The sequence below is a fragment of the Felis catus genome, chromosome F2 (genome assembly GCF_018350175.1).
Source record: "Felis catus isolate Fca126 chromosome F2, F.catus_Fca126_mat1.0, whole genome shotgun sequence".
In the NCBI taxonomy this organism is placed as follows: Eukaryota; Metazoa; Chordata; class Mammalia; order Carnivora; family Felidae; genus Felis; species Felis catus.
In genome coordinates, this window is record NC_058385.1 from 14062182 (window position 1) to 14086572 (window position 24391).

Genomic DNA, 24391 nt, shown 5'->3' on the forward strand with positions numbered 1-24391 from the left:
TCCCATCCCCTCCCTCCAAAACAGGACTATTTACTGTTTCTCAGACATGGCCTATTCTTTCTCATCTCTAAGTCTTTGCTCATGCTATTTCTTTTCTTGGAATATCTTTCCTGTCTTCAGTTTTCATTGTTCTCTAGGGCGGTCAATTCTTAAAGCTTCAAATTGTACCTCATCTAAGAACACATCCTCAGTTACCCCACATAGAAATGATCCTTCCTGCCAAAGCATTCTCTTGGAACCCTTCTAATAACGCTTACACTATACTGCACTTCACCTGTTTTGGAGATATATTTTCTCTCTTCTAGGTAGCATCTAGTTAAGTTTTCTGTTCACTATAATACTAAGTCCGTGTACAGTGTTACCAAAAGTACATAGTTAATGGATGAATGTGGTCAACTCGGATAGAGAAGGGAGTGGTCAAGTGAATACTGGGTGTGGGGGCAGGAGGAGGATGGTGTGTGCTTGCTAACCAGAAAATTAGTGGAGACGTACGGCTGCCAATCCTAATTTTATTACCATCATTTCTAGTTCTTCCTTTGTAACTCCTACTTCCTCCACAGCCTCTGAGAGTGGCAAAATTCAACAAACATGTAAGGCCAGTAAGGAGGGTTTCAGACAACATCATGCTACTAGTGTGCTGAGTTTTGGGCTGGTTTGTATGTTTGACCTGTTCCGTGAGCTCTAGGCTTCATTCAGGTGAGTGGCAAAGAGAATATGTGCTGTATGACTTCAGTGTTATTTCCATAAGAAAAATATATAGTTTGGGGCGCCTGGGTGGCGCAGTCGGTTAGGCGTCCGACTTCAGCCAGGTCACAATCTCGCGGTCCGTGAGTTCGAGCCCCAAGTCAGGCTCTGGGCTGATGGCTCGGAGCCTGGAGCCTGTTTCTGATTCTGTGTCTCCCTCTCTCTCTGCCCCTCCCCCGTTCATGCTCTGTCTCTCTCTGTCCCAAAAATAAATAAAAACGTTGGAAAAAAAAATTAAAAAAAAAAAAAGAAAAATATATAGTTTGACAAAGTCATGATCCAGGCTAACAGCAGATTTGGTTTCAAAATTAAATTATCTGATTAAGTAGCACACTCTTTTTTCACTTAGAAGTTTTAACTTCTTTAAGTCTGCATGGCTTAGTTTCATGAAATTGGCTTGTGGTCCCTTTAAGCACAGCCAAAGGCATTAGGAAGATAATGCTGAGCTAAGCAGCCGGGAAAACCAGCCTGCAATGAAAACTGACAAAGGAAAACTAGCCTTTGGGTACTGGACGACCAGATTTGGTAAGTTTTTCCTAAGCTTACCTGTAAGGAAAACTAATTTTTGAAAATGAATGCCTAATATTTATATTTAAAAATGAGAAAGAAACAGCTATAGCTTATGTAAAAGATCTTTATTATTTTTGAACAATATTCACACAAATTATTGTGCAGCTCAGTAACATAATGAGCAATGTTAGAGTTAACCTTGTAAAAGGCACTTCTGGTGCAATTACAGTAAAGTAATATACAGTAACTTAGTAACATAGACAATTTGATAGTTATTTATCCTGCCACCTTATAAAATTGCCTGCTCATTTCGCCTTGTTCTTTTCATGTTCTTCAGTGAATTGCTGCATTTAAAAAAATATGTCACAGTACCATCATGAAATGCACTTCTACTGATTGACATATTTGAATTCTATTTACTGTTAATAACATCACCAGCGAATCACATTTAAACAACATTTTTAAATACTATCCTTTATTCACGTGCTAAAGTAATCATTCCTTCACAGAGTCATGAGTAAGTGTTTTAAGTATCCAAACGTAAATGAAGTGGAACTCGGATATAAACCTCCTTTATAGAAAAATAAAAGTTGGGTAAACCAGAGCTTTTTGTTGTTGTTATTGTTTATTGTTTTTCAATGATTTTATTCTGCTATTATTTTTAATCATACAATTTTGTGAATTATATAATTTTGTAAGGAAGTCTTTATGATTTTTTTTTAGAAAACAGGCACAATCTAATTTTTTAATAAAAATTATAATGTAAAGTTAGCTTCCCAATGCTAAATCAAAATTTGTTCTCTAATGAACATTCACAGTTGCTCTCAATTTTTTCATAGACATATGTACAGAGAATTAAAATTATCAGCTCACCTGATTAGAATAATTTTCTTATAAAGAAAAATACCCTTCATATATCCTTTCACAAAGATACTATTGCATGATTAAAGTTGAACAAATGTGTAACAAATTTGCGCTGTGTTTTTTTCTTTTCAAACTTAAAATAAAATTTAAAAATTATGAAACACTGTGTCATAAATTGAAAGCTATATTGACATTGTATCTTTCTTAATAAATGAAATATTCTGTGACATAAGCTATAATATAAACAGCACATTTTAACTACTGATTTTTTAAAGTAAATATGAATTATAGAATTTTTCTAGAATATTCTGATATATATTAAAAGTTAAATTGTTTCATACATAATCTGAAAAGTTCCAGGTGTAACTGACAGTGATTTTTAAAATGTAAACATTTCCTTTCCTTTGTGTAGTTGTGTTATTGTTCAATTAAAAATAGAGTCCATGTATGACTACTAAGTATTACTCCATTTCTAAGTCTCTGTGTGGTCTTGATAAGATAACTAAAAACAGAAGTCAAAATTACGTTCTTGATTTGTTTGAAAATGCAGAAATAGTATTAAGAAGCCATCAGCTATACCTAAAATATTTCCTAAATTATTTTTGATTATCAATTTTGTCAACATGAGTAATTTCAGAGACCTCTAGATGCTACATACAATAGTTTATGGTATCTAGACTCTTCAATCAAAATTTTCTATTGTGCAAATTATGCTGAAATAGAACCTCCCTGAGATAAACGGTCTTGCTGGCCCATAGAAATAACTCTGTAAAACTGTATTCAGATTTTAATCTGAATTATAATCTCATCTGACACCCACCCATAATGGATGTTGACAGATTTTTATCATCAGATGATTTGTACTAATACTTCTTTTTCATGGACTATTTGTAGTACACTTATTCCTAAACCAATGTAGTCAAATAACTTGGTTAAAAGGAAACTTTTCAGAAGTATACAAAGGTGAACATGAATAGCTACTTTAAGAGATAACTTCAAGTACAAAAACTAGGAATCTCTTCTATGCTTTCAAGAAGTATTAACATTTAACTACCTGAAAGATAAAATGCATTTAAAAAGCAGTTTCCCAAATCCCCATGTTGCTCATGTCAGAAGAGTTTTACATTTTAGAAGATCAATCAGACAAGCATTAACTAGTTTAAAAAGATTATTTTTCTTTCATTCATGTAACCAGGTAGGATCTCACTCATGTATATTTAATATTCACATTAAATAACTTCTTCTCATTGATTGATCTGTGAAATGCTGCTGAGATAATTTTCAGACTTCATTATAAAATTTGTCCACTCCTGACAAATGTCCTCCATGGAGAATTCTGTACCACCGTATTCCAGAGGAAGAATATCTGGGAAATGCTGAAGTAAGCTTTGTTTGTAATTGTTCCCATGCATATGAATCTGAAATAGCCAAAATGTTTGAGAAGATATGCCCCAGCCTCTCAGTTTACTAGATGCATTTCTAATGTAAAATCAATACCATAAAATAAGGTACTCTAATGACTTTCAAGATAGAAGAGCATGAATAGACACTATGCCCTTTATTTCTCTTCTTATGTAAGAATTTTACTTAAGTTTGTATTGTGTTGCTTATGAGTCTAATCATCTTACTGTTTTTTATACATGTTTGTATTCTGATAACTATATAAGATTTATAAAAAGATCTTCTATCCTCTTTCAAAAATAGATTTTTAGGGGCACCTGGGTGGCTCAGTCGGTTAAGCATGTGACTCTTGATTTCGGCCCAGGTCATGATCTCACCATTCGTGAAATCCATGCTGTCAACAGAGAGCCTGCTTGGGATTCTCTCTCTTCCTCTCTCTTTGCCCCTCCATCCCCCCAGCCCTTGAGTAAATAAACTTTAAAAAATAGATTTTTTTTAACTCTAAATAAAGTTATTTTATACATTCTGTTCCCTAATGTACATGTGATTCAAAACATCTAACATCTTGAGACTCTTCTATAGATGATAAAAAAATGTGCTACTTGGTATCAGTTCATATGAAATAAAAGCATATATCTGCACACACAGCTATGTATGTGGGGAGTAATTTATGTGGTACAATTAATGGCTATTAAATTGGCTATTAAAGAATTAAGAGACAATTATGGTGGAGAACCTTAAATTTTCAAATACTTTAAACTATAAAAATTGATCATATAATGCCATGAAGTTAAAATAAAGACTTAGAACCTTTAGCACATGTTGCTAGAAACAAATAAGTACCCTTTTTCCATCTGCTAGGGTAAAATGTTCATCTGTGCATTAGAAGAATAAAACAAATTCCTCAGGAACCTCAGAGCCCCAATTCTTGGCTTCTTCTGAAATGTTTAAAATATCATCAGCTCATTGAAAAGAAAATCTCCTATCTCCTCAGGAAGGGCCAAATAAGAACATTCATAGGGTATTGGCAAAAGGTTGAATGGGAGGAGAAGGGCTGGACTGGGTCCCCACTTCTCTAATTGTGGCAAGTCCATTTCATGTCAATTAACTTTCACCGAAATGCTTCACCTCCTTCTCAATTTTTTATTTTTCTTTCTTTTTTGCTCATATTCTCCTATTTGTTAGGTTGAGTGTATTGTTATTTTTGCTTTTATTTGTCCAGAATATACCCCAAAATAGAAATACTTATTTTTAGACATTTTAGAGTGAAACAGAAGGTGGTCAGCCATTATGAAGCTACGCTGAAGAGGGACAATAATGAACACCCCAAAACTGACTTTTCTAAAAATACTAGAATGAAAAGTGGCCATCTTCATAGGTGTGGTTCTTCTTGAAGACAGATAGAAATTCCTACTGAATAACCTCTACAAATCATCCTTTACAGATTAATGTAGAAGAGTGGTTGCCATTCTTGGGAACTCAGATTTTATTTTTGATACTTGAAAAACTCCTAAAAGACATTAGATAGTCACCTCAGATAAGCCTCCACAGGATAGGTCAAAAAAGAAGACAAAAACAAAAACAATCAAATCGTTTTGCTTTAACTAACATGACATCAAGTCACATACCTTGGGTACTGTGATTTTCAGTCATGCATGTCTAATTTAAATACATTTATTTTTTATTTGCACAGATAACACATTCATATGGCTAGAAATCAAAACAAGATAAAAGATACACAATGAGATGCCCTGGTCCCTACTCACACCTCATCCGCCTCTGCTACCATTTAGGTAACCATTTAGGTTGCTTTCTTGTATATCCTTTTAATGCAGCTGTAACCAGAGATTCTGATTTCTCCCCTTTTTATACAGAAGGTAGCATACTATAAAAGCTATCTTCGTTTCCTTATTTCACTTTACAATACATCCTGCAAATTATATCATATTCTATTGAGTTGATGTGTCTGTTTATATAACCAGTTCCCCGATGATGAACACTTGGTGGTTTCCAATCTTTTGTTGCAGTGAATGCTCTCGTACACGTAATTTTGTTAATGTGTTGGTAGATCTGTGGGATAAAATCCCAGAAGTGCAAGGACTGTGATTTTGGTAACTATGACCACACTGCCCTCTAGAGGGAATATGCCGTTTTGCACTGCCACTAGCAATGAACGAGAGGCCCAGTTTCTCCAATCTCACTAACTTGGTTTTTCAAAATTAAAAAGGAATTTTAATTTATAAAAGCAGTTGGTTTGTTAGACAAATACTTACAACACTGGGTTAATTGTGAGGAGGGGAGGGGAGATAATAAAGCAATCCTTAAACAAAAAAAGGATTGGAATGTCTGCTACAGAAGAATAGTGACTTGAATATGTTTTTTACTCACCCGTTCCTTAATTTTTTCAGTCAGGAATGGTTTAATCATGGAAAAGACAGCATGAAAAATTATTGGCTCATTTATCAAATGGATACCACGAACTTTTAATGGAAAGGAATCCTTTTGAAAATAGAAAAATGTTAATAACAAAGCATAAATTAACATATATTCCTATCGAGCAGTCCATTCTTTGAACACTTGCTATACCTAGTGCATGCAGGACCTAAAATGGGATTTTATTTTCAGAATTATGTATTGTATCAATACAATAGCCTCCTTTCCAGTTCACAGTCGCTAGAGTAAGGAAAATCTCTAAAAAAGATTTCACCTTACAGCTTAGACTAAGTATGTTAAGACCCATCTACATCTTTTGTAAGTAAGACACAGAAAGTATCTTCCCTAATCACGTATACATGTTCTTTCATTTGGATATTTATAGTTAACCATCTTCTCCTAATTTTTATTTTGAGAAAATAATTAAAACTTCATAGAAGTTGAAAGAATAAACACACACTTGTAAACCTTTAACCCAGGTTAAGTCTTTCACATCAAAGTAACACAAGTTTATTTAGAAAGTTAAGGATAAATAAAAAACACTTCATCAATAGTTTTCCTACCCAAAATGTGTTGTTAATGTACTGATTTGTCTCCCCAAGTTTCTGTCATAAAAAAAAATTTTTTTCCTATCCATAGCTTTCCTATCCATGATAACAAAGATGTGTTATCAATTTGGAGCTTTTCCTTCCAGATTCTTTCTGTGAATAATTTTATTTTAAACATAATTGCCAATATGGTCTCTAAATAATTTGCACCTGTTTTGTTTTATTGACACAATACAATTTTTTTTACACACCATGAGTTTTAATATCATTGCAATAATCTATTAAATGGATGTACCATAATTTAAGGAACCATTTTCCTGTTACTGCACTAATAAGCTGTTTTCTAATTTTCGTCTATAAAAATTGATGCCAAAGCAACTGTCTTCATTTACATAAGGCAATAAGCACAACTCTTACATTCAGATGACCTGACCTGGAATTCTTGCTTCTTTACTGACAAAATGTGTGTGCTTGGGCATTGTGACCTCTCCGATACAGTTAATTAATCTGTAAAGTGGGAAAATAATAGTCATAGGCTCGTTTGGCCATTCAATGGTAATGCACTTGAGACACTTAACAAAGTACCTGGCACATAGTATATACCAAGTCTTTACCGTATTTAAGATTATTCCTTGGCTAGGCCCCCGAAAGTAGTATTAGATGATGGCCATCTTAAAAATCTTTTAATTTCTGAAAGAACTGCATCAATTTATACCTACCAAGAATGTTACATTCTACTGTGCCATTGCTATAAATATTGTGTTGAGTCAATCTTTTAATTTAGGAAGAAAAATTTAATAACAAAAAGAGAAAATCACCACATTGTTGTTTAAATGTATAAATTCTGTGGTTACTAATTTTGAACGTATTTTTGGTTTCTTGCAACGTTCTTTGTTTCATGAATTAATCACCCTTTACTTCCTCTTAGCGTCATTGAATTATGTGTATCATTTAAAAACTTTTATTTAATTTTCTGATAAATGCACCATCCCTTACAAATTTATCCCAAAGAGTTAAAATATACACTTACTGTCAGAACAGCAGCAATCTTCTTGGCTACCGATGGGGTAATTTGAAAAGCGTGAGAAAACTGCCAGCCTTCTAGATCAAAGACAGCTTTGATACCATTCCGTTGGGTTTCTACCTCCTCTACAATAAGCTCGGATGTGATTAGACTTACACGGAAAACATCATAAGCTGTGAAAACTTTTGGGTCCCATTGTGCTAAAAAAGAAAATTTTTAAATAGTATATCTCAGCATAGTGGAAAAACTCAGGAAGATTTACAAAGGGAAACCAATTCTTTCAAGACTTAAAAGACCAGTAGAAATAAAAACATGTACAATGATCATGGATTGAATAATAGATCAAATAGATCTAAAAACATGTTCCTGCTTCTCCCTCCACCCTCAGATCCCTAGCAAAGAACAGATGTTAAAAGCATGGGGGAAAAGAGAATGCTTGCAGGCTAGATTTGACTGCCAGATGAAACTACGCCCACCCCATGCAGGAGACAGCTGTGGTTGAAGATGAGAATGCCCCCAGGTATGCTCCAAGCTCAGAGGTATTGGAAATGAGAAAAGCTTTTGGGTGATAAAGCCTTATAAGGAGTAACTAGAGCCCTGTAGTAACCAAAGAGGTTGCTAAGGGAAATGTGTGAACAGCAGATTGGCAGGCTGATGTCTCAGACACTCCTCAGTAGCAACAGCACATAGCCGTCATGTCTGAACAGGCCAGAACACTAAGTGTGGGCTTTGGAAAAGACACAGGGAAGCACTCCAGTAGCTGCCCACACCCAGGGGAAACAACTAGAAGACTAACTGACATTCTAGTCTTCTCCCCTCCCCTACCATCCCTGGGCAGGCCAGGGCAAGGAGAAATGGCAGTAACAGACAGGTGATCTTAAAAGAAGATACGCAGTCATTCAGTATTATAAGAATTTTTAAAAATATACACATTCAAGGAAGAAGGGAGTCACACTCAATAGATAAAGGCACTACAACGCAAGAAAACAGTTAATAAAGCAAGAGACATTAAAAAGAAGCAAAATAGTTTGTGAGGGGAAAAAAAGAATAATGCAGGCTATTATAAGAACATGTTGTTACTTAAGTTTATTTATTCATTTTGAGAGAGAGAGAGCACAAGCAAGGAAGATGCAGAGAGAGAAGGAGAGAGAGAGAATCCCAAGCAGGCTCTGCACTGTCAGTGCAGAGCCAGATGTGTGGCTCAAACCCAGAAACCGTGAGGTTGTGACCTGAGCCAACACCAAGAGTCAGATGCTTAGCTGATTGAGCCACCCAGGCGCCCCAGGACAGAATATTATCTGAAAGAATCAGCTGAGATCTTGGAAATAAAAAGATGGCAATTCAAGCAAATCTCAGCTGAAGGGACAAATGGCAGAAAAGACAAAGCCAACGAGTGGATAATGGTTTGGAATACCAAGCTGAGGAATTCTCTGAAAAGAGCCAAGAATTGATATGTATGTATCAAAAGACTCATGCAGCTGGCGACAGGCAGCTAGCAGAAGTTTCAACATCCAACTAATTAGAGTTCTGGAAGGTAATAATGCAGAGAATGGGGAATAGAGGAAAGGGGAGTAACAGTAGAGAAAAATGTCCCAACGCGGAAAAAGATGTAAGTCTTCATATTGAAGGTTCCATGGAGTGTCTAACAAAACAAATTAAAAAGAGGCGGGGGGGAGATTCATGAGTAAGTAATGGCAAAGTTTCAAAGCACCAGTTTCTGGCTTGGACAGCTGGGTAGAATGGTGGTACCATTTACTGAGATAGAAAACAGTGGAAGAGAGATGTTTGGGGAGGAAAAGATCATACATACTTTTGGACATGTAAAAATGGTGACTGAGAGACATCTAACTGGATACAGACGGAACAAGGAGCTGGTTGTATGGGTCCCTGGGGACAGGAGATATGGGGGTGAGACAGCACAATAGGGATTGTCTTAGGTCTATGCAGGAAGTAGCATCAGAACAGGAGGTTGAGGCCAATACCCTAAGGAATTTCAGAATTTAAAGGGTCATAGAATAGGTGGTGCCAGCAAAGGAGACTAAGAAGGAGGTAAGCCAGGAAAACATCAGGAGAATGTGGCATCAGAAAAGCCAGGGAAAGAGGATATCTCAAGTAAGAGGAAGTGGTTTTCTGTGTTGAGAGATCAAGTCAAACAGAACCGAACATGTCCATTAGATTTGGTGAAAAGAAGGCCACTGATGATTTGTTAAGGTCATTTCAGCACAGAGGTGGAAGTGAAATTAGGCCAGGGTGGCTTGAGAGCAATTGTGAAAAACTGAGAAAATACAGATGGTGAACATCACTAATTTAAGATGTTTGGCCGAGAATGAGGAGTGGGGAGATAGCTGGAGCCGAGGCTGGAGGGTCTGGTGGGATTGAGGAGGAGTTTTCGCTTTGTTTTGGATGGCTGACCCTTAACAGATTTAAATATTGATGGGGAGTGTCTACTAGCAAAGAAAAATTCAAAGATATATGGAGAAGAGGCCATCAGAAGTATTCCCAGGTAGGCACAATAGGATTGCCCCTTGCTTTTTAAGAGCCTCAGCTGCCTGGTAAGAATTTGAATAATCAATTCATGGATAACCCAGCTCAAATATAATATACTACTTCAGACATTGGCAGAAAGCTACCACGGTGAAAACTAGGAGCAGAATGATTGAAAGTCTGCAGTTAAGAAAATAGTAGCTGACCTAAATTTCTGAGCTCACCGACATAGTTGTCTAGACCTGTGCTGTCCAATACGGTAGCCATTAGCCACGTGTGGCTATTTAAACCTAAATTAATTACCACTGGGTAAAATTAAAACCTCAGTTTCTTAGTTGCAAAAGCCACATTCAAGTGCTCAATAGTCACATGTGGCTAGTGGCTATTGCAGAACAATTGCATCATTATGGAAAATTCCACTGGATAGCACTGGTCTAGGCTCGAAGCTTCTTTGAGGCAAAAGAAAAACATGCCTTAGATTTCGAATTCCTTTTTCAGCATCTATCTAACATTTATCGAGTGCTTCTTATATGTCAGGTAACGTTCTAATTATATTTCGTATATATTACGAGATTTAACGCTCACAGCAACCCTGTGAGATGGGTTTTTACTATGCCCGTCTGACAGATGAGAAAATGGGATTACAGGTACGACTTCCCATGTAGCTAGAAAGTAGCAGAGCTGGAGTTCCAACCTGGTCAATGTGCTGTAGAACTTGTATTCCTAAGAACTACGCCACGGTCAAAGTTAACAGTCACTGCTAATTGTATTTTTGCTGCTGGGGTATAGTAGTGGGTCCCAAAAGCATAAAATGATATGCTCTGGCTTGTGAGCTAATGATGGCAAAAACTGAGTTTCACCTTGTATTGCCCTGACAGGGTGGCGAAAAGGCTCTGTACATTTTGTCACTGCGTTTACTGCAGACATGATACCTAGGCAAAGGGGGTGATGCTAATGTCCCAAACCCTCTACCACAGATTTCCTTTAGTTCCTCCCATTAATTCAGTTAAGTTGAAGAAATTCATAACTCTTTATTCTATCCTTTCATTTTACTCCTAAACCTCTCCTGATTCTCCTTTTCACACTAGAATAACGTCTTATGCTACATAACACACAGGAAATTTGCTACATGCCTTGCTGCCCTGACCATCACTGACCTACATGTTTTCTTGACTTTAAAATCTCTTTTAGTTAAAAAGTGTACTTAACTATTAATGTACTACAAGAAACCCTCCCTAAGCAATAGAAGACTATTGATTCACTGTTAAGGTATATATGTATGTATGTCTTTATAAAGGCTTTATTTTTAATTTTTTTTAGTTTATTTATTTTGAGAGCAAGAGAAAGAGAGAGTGTGTGTGTTTGAGCAGGGGAGGGGCAGAGAGAGAGAGAGAGAGAGGGAGAGAAAGAATCCCAAGCAGGTTCTAAGCCGTGAGTGCAAAATCAGGACTCAACTGACTGAGCCACCCAGGCGCCCCTAAAGATTTTATTTTTAAGTAATCTCTGCACCCAGTGTGGGGCTCAAACTTACAACCCCGAGACCAAGAGTCACTGGCTCCACTGACTGAGCCAGCCAGGTGCCCCCAGTGTTAAGGTACTTATGATCAAAGTAGTACATTTGCTTTTTACTTTCAAGGTGTCATTTGTACTTCTTAACTTGCCCCCAGGTAATTTATGAACAAACCCAAAAAACAAAAAAAATACAAAAACCAAAAAACAAACTCCAGCCAGGCAGTACAGTCAGGACACTTGCAGAAAGAATCCCCTGCAGGTTTCAGCTTTATATTCCTGGGACCTCCAACTAGCACTGCAGATAAAATATAAGACTCCCTGTGAAAACTGGAATTCAGATGATCAGGGTGTAATTTTTAACGTAAGTGTGCCCCATGCATACTAAAAACTTATTCGTTGTTTATCTGAAATTCAAATGCGAACTGGGCACACCATATTTTCATAAAATGTATGTTTACTTGCTATACAAAACAAGGATACTATCTTAACTCTGGCAACGCTACCCCTAAATAACTTGGGGAACGTCCTTCATCTTCCTAGAACACTGGAGGGGCGACGAGAAGACAGGACAGACATTGTGATGTCTGCTTTATAGACAACAGCTTCACGATTGACCCAGGTGTACTCAATACGTAAGCTGGAGAGAAAACTGGAATCCTTCTATCCCATCTTCTGATACCCTAAAGAATTGAATGCAGTGTCTTCTTGCAAGATCATAAACAGTGGAGTTACAGGTAACAGTTGAGTTACCTATAATCAGGCAGAAAAAGCAAATCTGTAGATATTTTAAAGTTCCCTAGAATATTTTCAGATGCAAAAGTTTTTGTAAGCTTATAATTCATGACATCCGCCTCATGAACTATGCATTATCTTTGTCCTTCCCACTGGGCCAAGGGACAATGCCGGGGGCCATGTGAGTCCTCTGTTACGCACCATTTTTAGCCACACAAAGGTCAAAGGAAGGGGCAGTCACCAACCTACGGAAAATACCAGGAAGGCCTGATGTGAAAAGGGGGAAGATGTGACAAGAGGGCCATGTGGAAGACACTGTCTTCCGACTACCCGAGAATGCTCCTTTCTCATCCCAGAGAGGGGGCTCCTGCCTCCCCAGCCCTGGGGGGTTAACCCACTAGCCATTCACTCACTCCAGAAGTATTTAAGTATTAGGCCCTGGTTTCAGTGTTTGGGACACACTGAACAGACAAAATCCATGCTCTCATGCGGCATTATTACAGTTCAGAATTCTTATTTGGATTTCCTACTGAGTACTTTTTACAGCCTTTACCTTGATGTTTTCACCTTTTTTCCTTATTTCTCTACTCTGTTTGCTTTCTCTCTTATTTTGTACAGTTGACTGTGTGGAAGAATGGAAGTAAGATTTTCACTGGTTTTTAATTTTCTCACAATTGCCAGTTTTATTATATTTGAGGGACATTAGAATCTTAATTAAACCTAAGTGAAAACCTAAAAAGCTGAATTCTTAAAAATGGACTCATTAAAGCTTTCAATAGGGCAGTCAAGAAAAAAAAAAGAAAAAGAGAAAAAGTACTACGTGTGACTTACCGATTCTGTAAATAAGAACTTTGCTGCCTGTGGGATCTCTGGCTCTCAGAACTCCAAGGTAACCGGCCTTCAGAAGGCCAAGGATACTTCTAGGGCGTAGATCGGCACTTATTTCTGGACATTCTGCCCTCCACTTATAATAGTTTTTCAGTAACTGAAAAATAAAATAAAAATTGTCTACAGATAACATACCTGGTAAGCACTTCGTAAAAATGGTAGCAAAGCCTTGGCATTATGTGTGGCCCCTTCCATCCATTATGTCAGGATTGTAATCTGGCGTATTTTTTTTTTTTTTTTTTAGCTGTAAAAATTAAAGTTCTCTTCATCAAGGATCTCAGGTGATAAGACTTCACCACAAATTCAGAGTTGAGTAATTTTCATTTGTCTCCTATGGCCGGTAGTCTCCAAAACCAGCTGCAAATACCCACCCCTCCTGGTACACATGCGCCATTCGTCCCATCAAAGGTGGGATCCATTTGATTCCTCCTCCTCCTCCTCCCTGAATCTGGGCTGGTCTTACATCTTGCTTTGGCAGAAGTGACACTGTGCTAGTTTAGGAAGTCTGGGACTTTCTGTGTTTGCTTTTTGGGATCAAGATATCACATAAGAATAAGATTACTAAGGGGAGCCTGGGTGGCTCAGTCCATTAAAGATCTGACTTCAGCTCAGGTCACAATCTTACTGCTTGGCTAATGAGTTTGAGCCCTGAGTTGGGCTCTGTGCTGACGGCTCAGAGCCTGGAGCCTGCTTCAGATTCTATGTCTCCCTCTCTCTCTGCCCCTCCCATGCTCACACTCTGTCTCTGTCCCTCTCAAAAATAAATAAACATTAAAAATTAAAAAAAAAAAGAATAAGATTGCCAAATGGTAAGTCTAGGTGGAGAGAGACACTGGACAACCAGAGCCATTCTCAGTCTGATCTCAGCCAAGTTCCCATCTGATGCAATGTGGAGCGGAGATGAGCCCCACGCAGCCCTGCCCAAATTAGAGAATCACAGACAGGGGCGCCTGGGTGGCGCAGTCGGTTAAGCGTCCGACTTCAGCCAGGTCACGATCTCGCGGTCCGTGAGTTCGAGCCCCGCGTCAGGCTCTGGGCTGATGGCTCAGAGCCTGGAGCCTGTTTCCGATTCTGTGTCTCCCTCTCTCTCTGCCCCTCCCCCGTTCATGCTCTGTCTCTCTCTGTCCCAAAAATAAATAAACGTTGAGAATCACAGACAAATAAATAGTTGTGGTTTGAGCCACTAAATTTTGGGGTGATTTGTTACTCAGCGATAGATAACTGAAACATCCACGTTTAGTCCTTTCTGAAACAAGGAAGAAGAGAAACCAAACAAATTCGCTCCACAAATATTTTGGGAGCATCTACAATGTTCCACACACTGTGTAGGGGCTTGAGTTACAACAATGAACAGAGTAAAATGCTTGCATTCCTTGGAGCTAACCTGTCAGTAACCGCTGCATCATACAAGCCATGTTTTGTAGTGAAAAGTTAAATTCCCAGGCTGCTGCTTCAGAAAAATCTTAACTCTACCATTCGTTATCTGTGTGATCTTGGGTAAATATTTAACTCCCTTGAGTCTTGTTTTCTCTATATCTGCCCGGTAGGGTTAAATCATACACGGGCATAATGAGTGGTGGTTACCACTGCTGTTGTGATAATTGGGAGTTATTTGGATTTATATTGCTCATCCAAGTATCTTAGTGCAGGTTTATGTTAAAGGTAACTAGGATTTTTTGGTTTCATTTTCTTTTCCTTCAAAAACATGGGCTAAATCAAAGATACAAAGGAACATCTCTATACCACTACTATTCTTTCTAGTAATAGAAAAACAACAAAAATCAATGTTTAAAATTTTTTTAATGTTTATTTATTTTTGAGAGAGAGACACAGCATGAGCGGGGAAGGGGCAGACAGAGAGGGAGGCCCAGAATCCAAAACAGGCTCCAGGCTCTGAGCTGTCAGCAGAGTCAGACGCAGGGCTCGAACTCACAAGCCGAGCCGTGAGATTATGACCTGAGCCAAAGTCGGATCTTTAATGGACTGAGCCGCCCAGGTGCCCCCAAAATCAACGTTTTAATTGAGATTTGCGTTCAGGGTGGAACAGGATGCCTGGATGGTACGTTGTGGCCAAGTGTGAAGGAATCCCATTTTAAAAGAACCACCAGTAATGGTTACTCTGCATTTACAAGTAAAACAGATATTGCCAGTGTCTTGTGGAGAATCCTAAAATCAAATTATGCACGTAAACTTTGTGATTTTAAAATTTTCCTCGTCACGATTTTCCGTGTTCTCAATTTTTGTAAGATGCCAACATGTTTGTTTTGCGTTCGAAGAGGTCTGCTAGCAATGGGGAGCTGAGGTTCAGATGAAAGGAAGGGACGGATCCATTGTCACTGGAATAAACATGACAGGTGTGATCACAAAGCTGTTGTGCTCTGGATGAGAAACTACAAACACAAATTCAAACACCAAGCAGAAGGGGGAATTCCAACCCTTGGGCAACGTAAGTGACTGGAAAAGGCTGAAGAACGAGAAAGGCTGGTTGGACCGTATACAGGAGAAGCGATACCGTGATGCACAGAAGGGAGGGAGAAGTTATGTGTGCCAGCTGCCCCTCTCTCCTTTCTCTCTCGCACGGGTATTGTCTTTCCAACTTTCTCTATTTCTGTTTTTCTCCCTCTCATTTCTTCATTTGATAAACTTCCGAATTGTTTTAAAAAAAGAGAGTTGCTACAAGTTAAATGAAACTGAGAGGTAAGAACGAAAAAGTCCATAAATCTGCCAACAACGAAATAATTGGTGACCTAAATAGCAGCTACCAAAAGCAGAAAGAACAAAAGGTACATTGTAGATTCTGATATATTCATTCTACTCTAGGAGTTTCTCTTCCTCCTCCTGTCTGAGAGGGCATCAGAACAAAGGTTAAAAGCATGTTACAATGCTCATTACTTCGATGGCCCCTCAGATATACAAATAGTCCTTTTAATACTGATTCAAGGAAAACGCTAGACGCAGCATATCAGCGCCTATATAAAAAGAATGATCCGAATTTACCATGGAGCCATAGAAGTTGTAGGCTCATTAAAAGGGATCTGTTAGGTAACGGAGGCAGGGTCTTCAGCTGATTGATCTCGGCAGAGTGCTGGGCACCAGGGAGATAGGTACATGTGTTGAATGAAAGAATAAATGAATGCATGAGTAAGCCAGCTGAATTCACAGACCTGAGAAACTGGCTTTTGTAAAGATGTGCAAATCACTCTTATGCTTGGACATTCAGCTTTTGCAAATTGAAATATCTAAACTCGGATCTTTGACGATTACTTTTCCATTGATAAATCAATTCAAAACCCCGGCTGACATATAAATAAGTTATATAAATGACGTAAACTGCTACTGAGCAATTCTCAAACAAATCATCAAAAGCCCACAACAACAGAAAACTGGAAGCAGGTCAATATTCATTACTGGAAGGCAACTCTTTTGTACCACAATTAGGAATCATTAAATAAATAAAAGCTATGGTTTATTTTAACTATGCGTTGTAATCGAGTATGTTTCTTCTTACATTTTTCACGTACTTTCAAACAAAATAAGGACTATGCTTGTGCAGCTTTTATAGGGTTCAATGGCATCATTTCAATTCCTTCTCACAACCATCCTGAGAGGTAACTACTGTCACCCAATTTTTTGGAGAAGAAAACACCAAAGAAGCTACATTTACAAAAGAAGCTACATTGAAAGGGAAATTAGCAGGGAGAGTCATTGGATTCTGAAAGCTGCAAAGACTTTGGGAAAACCATAAAAATATTTAAAAGATAAAAAAAACTTGCCACACGGAGCAAAAATATAAGGAACTGAACTAGTCACTTGTAAAAGACAGGAATTCACAAGAATATGTGGGACAGGCAAAGGTTAACAGTTGGCTGTTTTAAGTTCATTGTTTTAAACAGAAGGGTCAAGTGTACTGTGCTTGAGAGCATAGGCTCTGCAAACATCAAGCCAAGTTCAGATCCCTGCTCTACCACTTAATAAATGACTTCGGACTAGTTACTCTCTGCATCTCAGTTTCTTCCAAAAAAAGTGAATAATGACATAATCCGCACAAACACTATTTACCAAAATACCTGGTACTCCATAAGCTATTAGAATCATAAAAACCTCATTAATTCATTATAACTTGAAACATAAAAACTAGAATAATGAGAAGTTTCAATGTAACTGAGGGGCTTATCAAGCTTTCTTCATATGCTAAAACTTTGGGGTTTTTATATTATAAATAAGGGACTTTGAGTTGAATTAGCTGCTTTTATGGTGGAAAATGAAAAAAAAAATAGTTTCACACTCTAAGCCTTTCCCTTTCCTTTCCAGTTGGCAGAAAAGTGAGGCAAAACGTTCACAGACACTTGATCCCTATCCAATGGATCTAGACAGTCTTGCCGGCCAATTCCTCAAGGATATGGTGCAATGAAAACAATTCAGGAAAATAAAGAATACAGGAAATAATATATATAGCAGAGGCTGGGAGTAAATTTTATTTCTTCTTTTGTTTAGACATTACTTTTATTTATTTATTATTTTTTAAGGTTTATTCATTTTTTGAGAGACAGAGACTGAGCGTGAGCGGGGGAGGGGCAGAGAGAGAGGGAGACACAGAATCCAAAGCAGGTTCCAGGCTCTGAGCTGTCAGCACAGACCCCGAGGCGGGGCTCGAACTCACAAACTGTGAGATCATGACCTGAGCCAAAGTCAGACGCTTAACGGACTGAGCCACCCAGGCGCCCCTAGACATTACTTTTAAAAAGCAGCTAAAATGAAATCGGTAAATCATTCACTTTTTTATTATTAGTTACCTCTACACATTTATATGTTTATGCCTCATTTGAACTGTACTCTTCATAGGACCTAAGGTTGTGTTTGTATTTAGTAGTTGCTGCATTTAGTTTATTGCTCATGATGTTGGAATACCTGGGTAGACATCTGACAAAACAAAATTAAAGTCAGGTTCTTATTTCATTCCTAACATCAAAATAAATCTCAGTAGATTAGCAACTCCAACATTAAAAAGAGAAGTCATAAATTACTATAGAAAATTTTGGAGAGGAGAAGAGCTTATAAGACCCAGAAGCAATCAAAGAACAATCTAACTGATATATTTGATTACATAGAAATGTTTAAACTCTGCCGAGAAAAAAAAAAATAGTACAAGCAATGTCAAAAGACAACAAACTAGGAGAAAGGCTTATTTTCTTTAAACATAAAGATATTTTATGAATAAAAAATTATATGTATATTTTATGTGAACAAAATGGAAGAGAATTAACAAATGGTAAAAACAGGCAGTTAACTGGAAAATAATTAAAAAATTTTAAGTATACGAAACATGATTAACCTCACTTATAATTTAAAAAATGCATATTACAGTGAGAAACAATTTTTCACCAAGCAGGTTGACACACATCATAATGTTTGATAGTACAGGGTGGGTGATAATAGGAAGAAAAAGTCACCATTCTGTAGCATAAAAGTGATAAAGTTAGCGCAAACACTTTGAAGGACAGTTGTTGCATTCATCAGCATTGAAAATGCACCTCTTCAGCAACTGTACGGGCTAAACTTACCTTATAAGGATATATTCCTGTTTTTGCACAAAGACAAATGTATAAAGACATAAGACAAAGTCCACTTGGTGATGGAAGAAACCCCGTGTCTCTTATCTACTGCATTTTGTACACCGCCAGGCTAATTGCAGTTCAAAAAATAATCGTTGAAGGAATGAACAGCATGCATGATGGCATTGCTGCTGGCTGATGACAACTCCTATGTCCAGTAACAGGGGACTGTTAATAAATGTTAATATCATTAATTCATACAATGGAATTGCACACAGCTCCCCAAAAGAATACAATGTATGCACACATGCTGAAATAGGCTGATCTCTATGAGAAGTTATGTAAACAAATAAAATAAAATAAAATAAAATAAAATAAAATAAAATAAAGGCCAAACGTAAAACACATACCTATGCCGCGTGAGCTCAGACTATACCCAGAAGGAGAAACATGTAACAGTAACTGCTTCTGGGTAACCGACCAACGAAATGAAGGTTTTGGGTGGGGAAGTTTGTTCCCGTAGAAAGTTACTTTTAGAAACTTACTTTGCACTCCTTGCTACTTACGGATTTTTTAAATCCCCCATGCTCTTTTTCGGTTAAAAATTAGTTAACAACAACAACAACAAAAAACTCATACCGAGACATGTTTACGATTCTGTACTATAATACGTCCCCTGCGGCCCACCTCGCAACACGACATTGAGCAAGCCAGTTGGCAAAAGGGCGAGATCAGGTTCAATCGCTGGGTGCTTACTCTTAGGTCAGGCTCTCTGCCAGATTGGCTAACGTTCAATTCTCGAAATCAGTCAGTGGGCTAGGCTTTCTCACCATTATTTAACAGGAAAGGATGCTGAGCCCAAAGTGACAGAACTCAAGGTTACATCTGTCTTTTCGATCCCTGTCTTCGCACCACCCCTTCTCTCAACTATCTGTAGCAAACCTGGAAACACAGAAGAGCCAGCTCGTCCCATACCTTTCCACTCAAAAGATACCGGACTGCTTTACCGTCCTGACAAAGTATGATCAGGAATGGCACTCTTTGGCTAGAATTTGGCCTCAGACCTTCAGTTTTACTGGCAACTCCATACTCCCGGCCACACGTGCAGTGGTCTGCTAAGATGTGATAAATCCAGGCTTCCTCCTTCTCAGCTGTTACTTTGGTTTCTATCACCGGCTTGGCGCCAGGGAGAGGAAAGGCATTCGCCCCGAACTTCATGGGTTCGGGAGACTCATGTAGAGCAGAGCTCCAGTGGTTGGAGGTCAAACGGGCCATCACCCCAGAGCGCTCCAGCTTTTTCTAGGTTTTCCGTTTCCAAGACCCTGAGAAACTGGCAGGACCCGCGCGGATTTCTCAGAGCACCTGCAGCCACCGCGCCCGCCGCCCGGTGCGCGTCTGGGGCGCCTTCCCGCCACGGTTCTGCAGGCGACTCGAGCTTTCGCGGGGGTCTGGGCCGAGCCGCGGCGGGCCCCCAGCCCTGCCCGCGGAGGGGAACGCAGCCGGGAGGCACGCTTACCCGCCAGGCCAGGTCGAGGTCGAAGTCCCGGGCGCGCAGGAACCGCAGCAGGAAGGAATCGGTGAGGGGCAGCGGGGTCGGCGGAGCGCCGGCCGCCCGGGCCTGGCGCCGCAGCTCGGCCAGGGCGGGTTGCAACAGCGGGGACTGGTCCGGCAGCGCGCTGAGCTGCAGCCCCCGCTCCGGCCCCGGCCGCGTCTCTGCCATGCCCGCCCCGCCGTTTCGGCCGCCCGGGGCCGGGTGGCCGGGAAAAGCGCGGGCGCCGCGCCACCCTCCGGCCCCTCCCCCGGTGGCGGCGGGCCGCGCACCCCCACCCGCCCGCCCGCCCGCCCCGCGGGGCCGCGACCGGCCTCGCGCGGCCGCGAGGGTGTGCGCCAGCTCCCGGAGCCGCGTGGTGTCCCCCACGGTGCTGCTCCTTCAAGAAACCCGAGCCGTTCTTTCTCCAGTGAGGGAAGGCGTGGTGTCCACCGCCAAAGGGAGGATGTCAGAAAGTTTGCTCGCCTACGCTGATTGCCGTGAGTTTGGATGTTTTTCCAAAAATAAATAAATAAATAAATAAATAAAAATCTATCTATCTACTAGAGGAAACTTTTCCGTCTTTTTCTCCCTCCCTCCCTGCCTCCCTTTCCTCTTTTCCCGCCTTCCTCCCTCCTTCTTTCCTTGCCTTTGCTTCCTTCCCACGTCTCTTTCTCTCTCCCTCCCTTTGCTCTTTCTCTCATAATCACTTTCTCATCTTGGAGCTGGAAGGACAGACGTTTGATGGCACTGCGGCCCAAGTACTACTGAGCGCCCCTCCTTACGCGCATTAAAGCTCCAAGCAGACTTCCCGTCTCAAAAACGTTTTATTGCCACAGTGGTTTCCAAAAAACACTCCCTAATGCCACCTTAACAGACTCCCTACTTGGCCACTTCCTCCAAAGCCAGGCAGTCTTCTCCGTTCTTGATACTTCATCCTGTTAGCGATAAACACGGATGACTAGCAAGTGCCAAAAAAAAAAAAAAAAAGAAAAAGAAACAAGTCTTAAACACCGTGCACTTCTTCCCTTCCCGGGCTCCACCGTGTGTAGTCTTTCAGTGGCCTGGCCAAAGGTGTATGACCTCATCCAAGTGAGCCCAGGTAATGAAGATGAGATGTGGGGACCAGAAAGGTCGTTACATTGGCGTTTTCTTGATCTCTACCCGCCGCAGCTGTCCTAGAATTGACCTGCGTCCCGCAGGGAAATCCATGAGACTAATTCTTACCGAATCTACGCCATGTGCCAGGTAGATGCTAGAATTGCACAAACAAACAAAGCCAAATCTTTGCCTTAAGAGACAGTGGTGAGAGGCCGTGCCATTTCATTCATTACAAGAACAGTTATTGAGTTGCTGGCGTTTCCAGACTTTGTTCAAGGTGCAGAGTATACACCTGTGAGTGAAACAGACAGAAACCCTTGCCTTCCGGGACTTTTCATTCTTGTGGATGGGGACAGGCAATAAACAAGACAAGTAAGTGACATTGTGGTATGAGAGATGGGGATCCGTGCTATGGGGAAACAAAGCAAGGAAGGGCGATAGCACCTGTAGGGATGCTCGGATGAACCCCTGGAAGAGGTGAGGAAGCTGGCCCAGGGATATCTGGGATTGCAGGGCTCCGGGCTGTGACTTCCAGTCTGATGGAGCTGGGAAGCCAGTACAGTAAATCATCAGAATCCCATGAAAAAACAATGTAAATGACAGACAGAGATTCCAAGCTTTGATTTTTACTTGGGAGTGAGATGGAAAGCTATTGGTCTCAAGGTGTTACAAAATCAGTGTGAGGCTGATATGAAACAAGTACTGGGAATGTGCCGTGAACACACAGAGGAAGGCTACTGGTCTCTTCTTGGAGATCTGGGTACGCTAAAAGGGGGACATTTGCTTGGCTTTAGTGGTGCATTGGCAGTTTGCCCGGTAAAGGAGAAAGTGGGTGGTCGGGAAGAAGGTATTGGGTCGCAATAAAAGAAATACAGGGAAGCCAGATTTCTCTAATAGTTTAATGTGTTTAAAAGTGAATTAAGGGGCGCCTGGGTGGCTCAGTCGGTTGAGCGTCCGACTTCAGCTCAGGTCACGATTTCGCAGTCCGTGAGTTCGAGCCCCGCGTCGGGCTCTGGGCTGATGGCTCAGAGCCTGGAGCCTGTTTCTGATTCTGTGTCTCCCTCTCTCTCTGCCCCTCCCCCGTTCATGCTCTGTCTCTCTCTGTCCCAAAAATAAATAAACGTCAAAAAAATAAAAATTAAAAAAAAAATAAAAAAATAAAAGTGAATTAAGAGTGTATGTACAGCATGTTTTCCTTTTCAAAAATTTTCAACACATTCTTCTACTTGTTCTTAGAAATTAGCATCTGCTTTTTTGAAAGTGGGCAGAAACTTCAGTGAGAGCTCATGGACACAGCTGTGGTATTCTTTTTTGGAAGTATGCCATGTATGGGTTTGATGTCCTGTTATTTCTGGATCTGTGAGACTCTTATAAGAGAAATGCAAAAGAATACTGACCAATGATTGGTTGCCATTAAACTTGGTGAAAACGGAACCAACACGGAGCCCAGATGACCAGGAGAAATGGCAGTGGTAAGCAGTGGATACCTGTAACAAAACATGAAGAAATTTCAGTGTCTGCAGTTCCATTAAAGAAAAGACTGCAATGTCAACGGAAAGAGGAAGAAAAGAAATTGGAGAAGAGGTGTAGACATATAAGGCAAGACTCCTACCCTAAAACTTGATTACTTGTTAAATAATGCAGACCGCGTGGGGCGCCGGGGTGGCTCAGTCTGTTAAGCGTCTGACTTTGGCTCAGGTCATGATCTCCAGGTTCATGAGTTCCAGCCCCACGTTGGGCTCTGTGCTGACAGCTCAGAGTCTGGAGCCTGCCTCGGATCCTGTGTCTCCCTCTCTCTCTGCTCCTCCCTTGCTCTCTCTCTCTCTCTCTCTCACTCAAAACTAAATAAACATTAAAAAAATAATAACGCAGACCATGCTTGTGTCTTTCAACAACGTATCTTGTATCTATATAAAACTTTAGAATTCTTAACACAGATTTTCAGATGTTACTCAATGTTTGTTCTGAAGCGTTTCGAATTTGCTATGTGCATATTTCACTTCAGTGAGCTGTCATGTTTACTGAAAATCCGTCTAGTCCTCTGGTACAAAGATTCCAAAGGGGTTTTTGGAACTAATGGCATGAGGAACAAATAGAGGAAAAGTTAGTTACTATTCGTACAAGTAGCTTACTATTTACTCTGAAATTATTTAGCAATTAAATATTCATTAACGCATAATCGTTCATAAGTATATGCATTCATTTATTTGACTTTCAGCTTCACAAAAAAGACATAAATACTATCTATCACTGCTAAGAGATAACTTTCAAAAAGAGGTACAATCATTACTCCAGCAGACATAAAAGTGAACATGTGTTAAAACTTCTATTTTAGGGGCGCCTGGGTGGCGCAGTCGGTTAAGCGTCCGACTTCAGCCAGGTCACAATCTCGCAGTCCGTGAGTTCGAGCCCCGCGTCGGGCTCTGGGCTGATGGCTCAGAGCCTGGAGCCTGTTTCCGATTCTGTGTCTCCCTCTCTCTCTGCCCCTCCCCCGTTCATGCTCTGTCTCTCTCTGTCCCAAAAATAAATAAAAGTTGAAAAAAAATTAAAAAAACAAAAAATAAACAAAAAAAAAAACTTCTATTTTAACTTGTACGCAGAGAACCAGGGAGATGTTATAACGGGTTCAAAGGAGATTTCAAAGCAGCATACTTTTATACGAAATGAAAGATGAATATGCAAATAAGGCAAGACTAACTTCTTCCACAGTGACAGAGGGAGGCCAAGTGAAACTCTACCAGAGAGGACAGAATTCACATTTTCTGAGATAAGAGTTAAGTGCCATTGCTATCAGTTACCTGCAATTTATAAAGTTGTGAGACAGTATAGATGAAATCAGAATCCGATAATCCAGAGGGTGTCATTTAGAGTCTATACAGAGCCTAGGTTTCTACTGAAGCACAGAGTTTATCCTACATCACTTGGGAAACCTCACTTAAAACTTTTCAATGTAGTATTTACCACGGAAACTTTCAAACACATATCAAGACAATAGTAGTACATTGCCTCAACAGTCAGTGCTGTTTTGCCAATCTTGTTTTGTCTGCCTCTCCCACTTTTTTAAAAAGCT

At 39.9% G+C, this 24391-nt stretch overlaps 1 protein-coding gene across 4 annotated transcripts; it reads right to left on the bottom strand.

Moving 5' to 3' along the window:
• Positions 1-1360: 1360 nt before the first annotated feature.
• Positions 1361-20497, bottom strand: TTPA (alpha tocopherol transfer protein). Of its 4 annotated transcripts, none has more exons than XM_045050147.1 (6): positions 20209-20340; positions 18702-18920; positions 13084-13237; positions 7531-7724; positions 5908-6018; positions 1361-3536 (listed from the first exon to the last, which is right to left on the bottom strand). In XM_045050147.1, the coding sequence occupies exons 2-6, from the start codon at positions 18750-18752 to the stop codon at positions 3363-3365; spliced, it is 684 nt and encodes a 227-aa protein (XP_044906082.1). In that variant the 5' UTR covers positions 18753-18920; positions 20209-20340; the 3' UTR covers positions 1361-3362. The 4 variants fall into 4 exon arrangements, with proteins under 4 accessions (XP_044906082.1, XP_023104334.1, XP_023104331.1 ...); XM_023248566.2 differs by lacking the exon at positions 20209-20340 and adding an exon at positions 19103-19307; XM_023248563.2 differs by lacking the exon at positions 18702-18920 and having other exon boundaries at positions 20209-20497.
• Between the last annotated feature and the right edge of the window lie 3894 nt (positions 20498-24391).

Bases quoted from the DNA above. Each gene is read 5' to 3' on its own strand.
- TTPA (XM_023248563.2), bottom strand. From the start codon at position 20,412: ATGGCAGAGACGCGGCCGGGGCCGGAGCGGGGGCTGCAGCTCAGCGCG. The intron at 13,238-20,208 runs GTAAGCGTGCCT...TTTATTTTTCAG, and splicing joins ACCTCGACCTGGCCTGGCGG to TTACTGAAAAACTATTATAA. The intron at 7,725-13,083 runs GTAAGTCACACG...TTTCTTTTTTAG, and splicing joins AGTTCTTATTTACAGAATCG to CACAATGGGACCCAAAAGTT.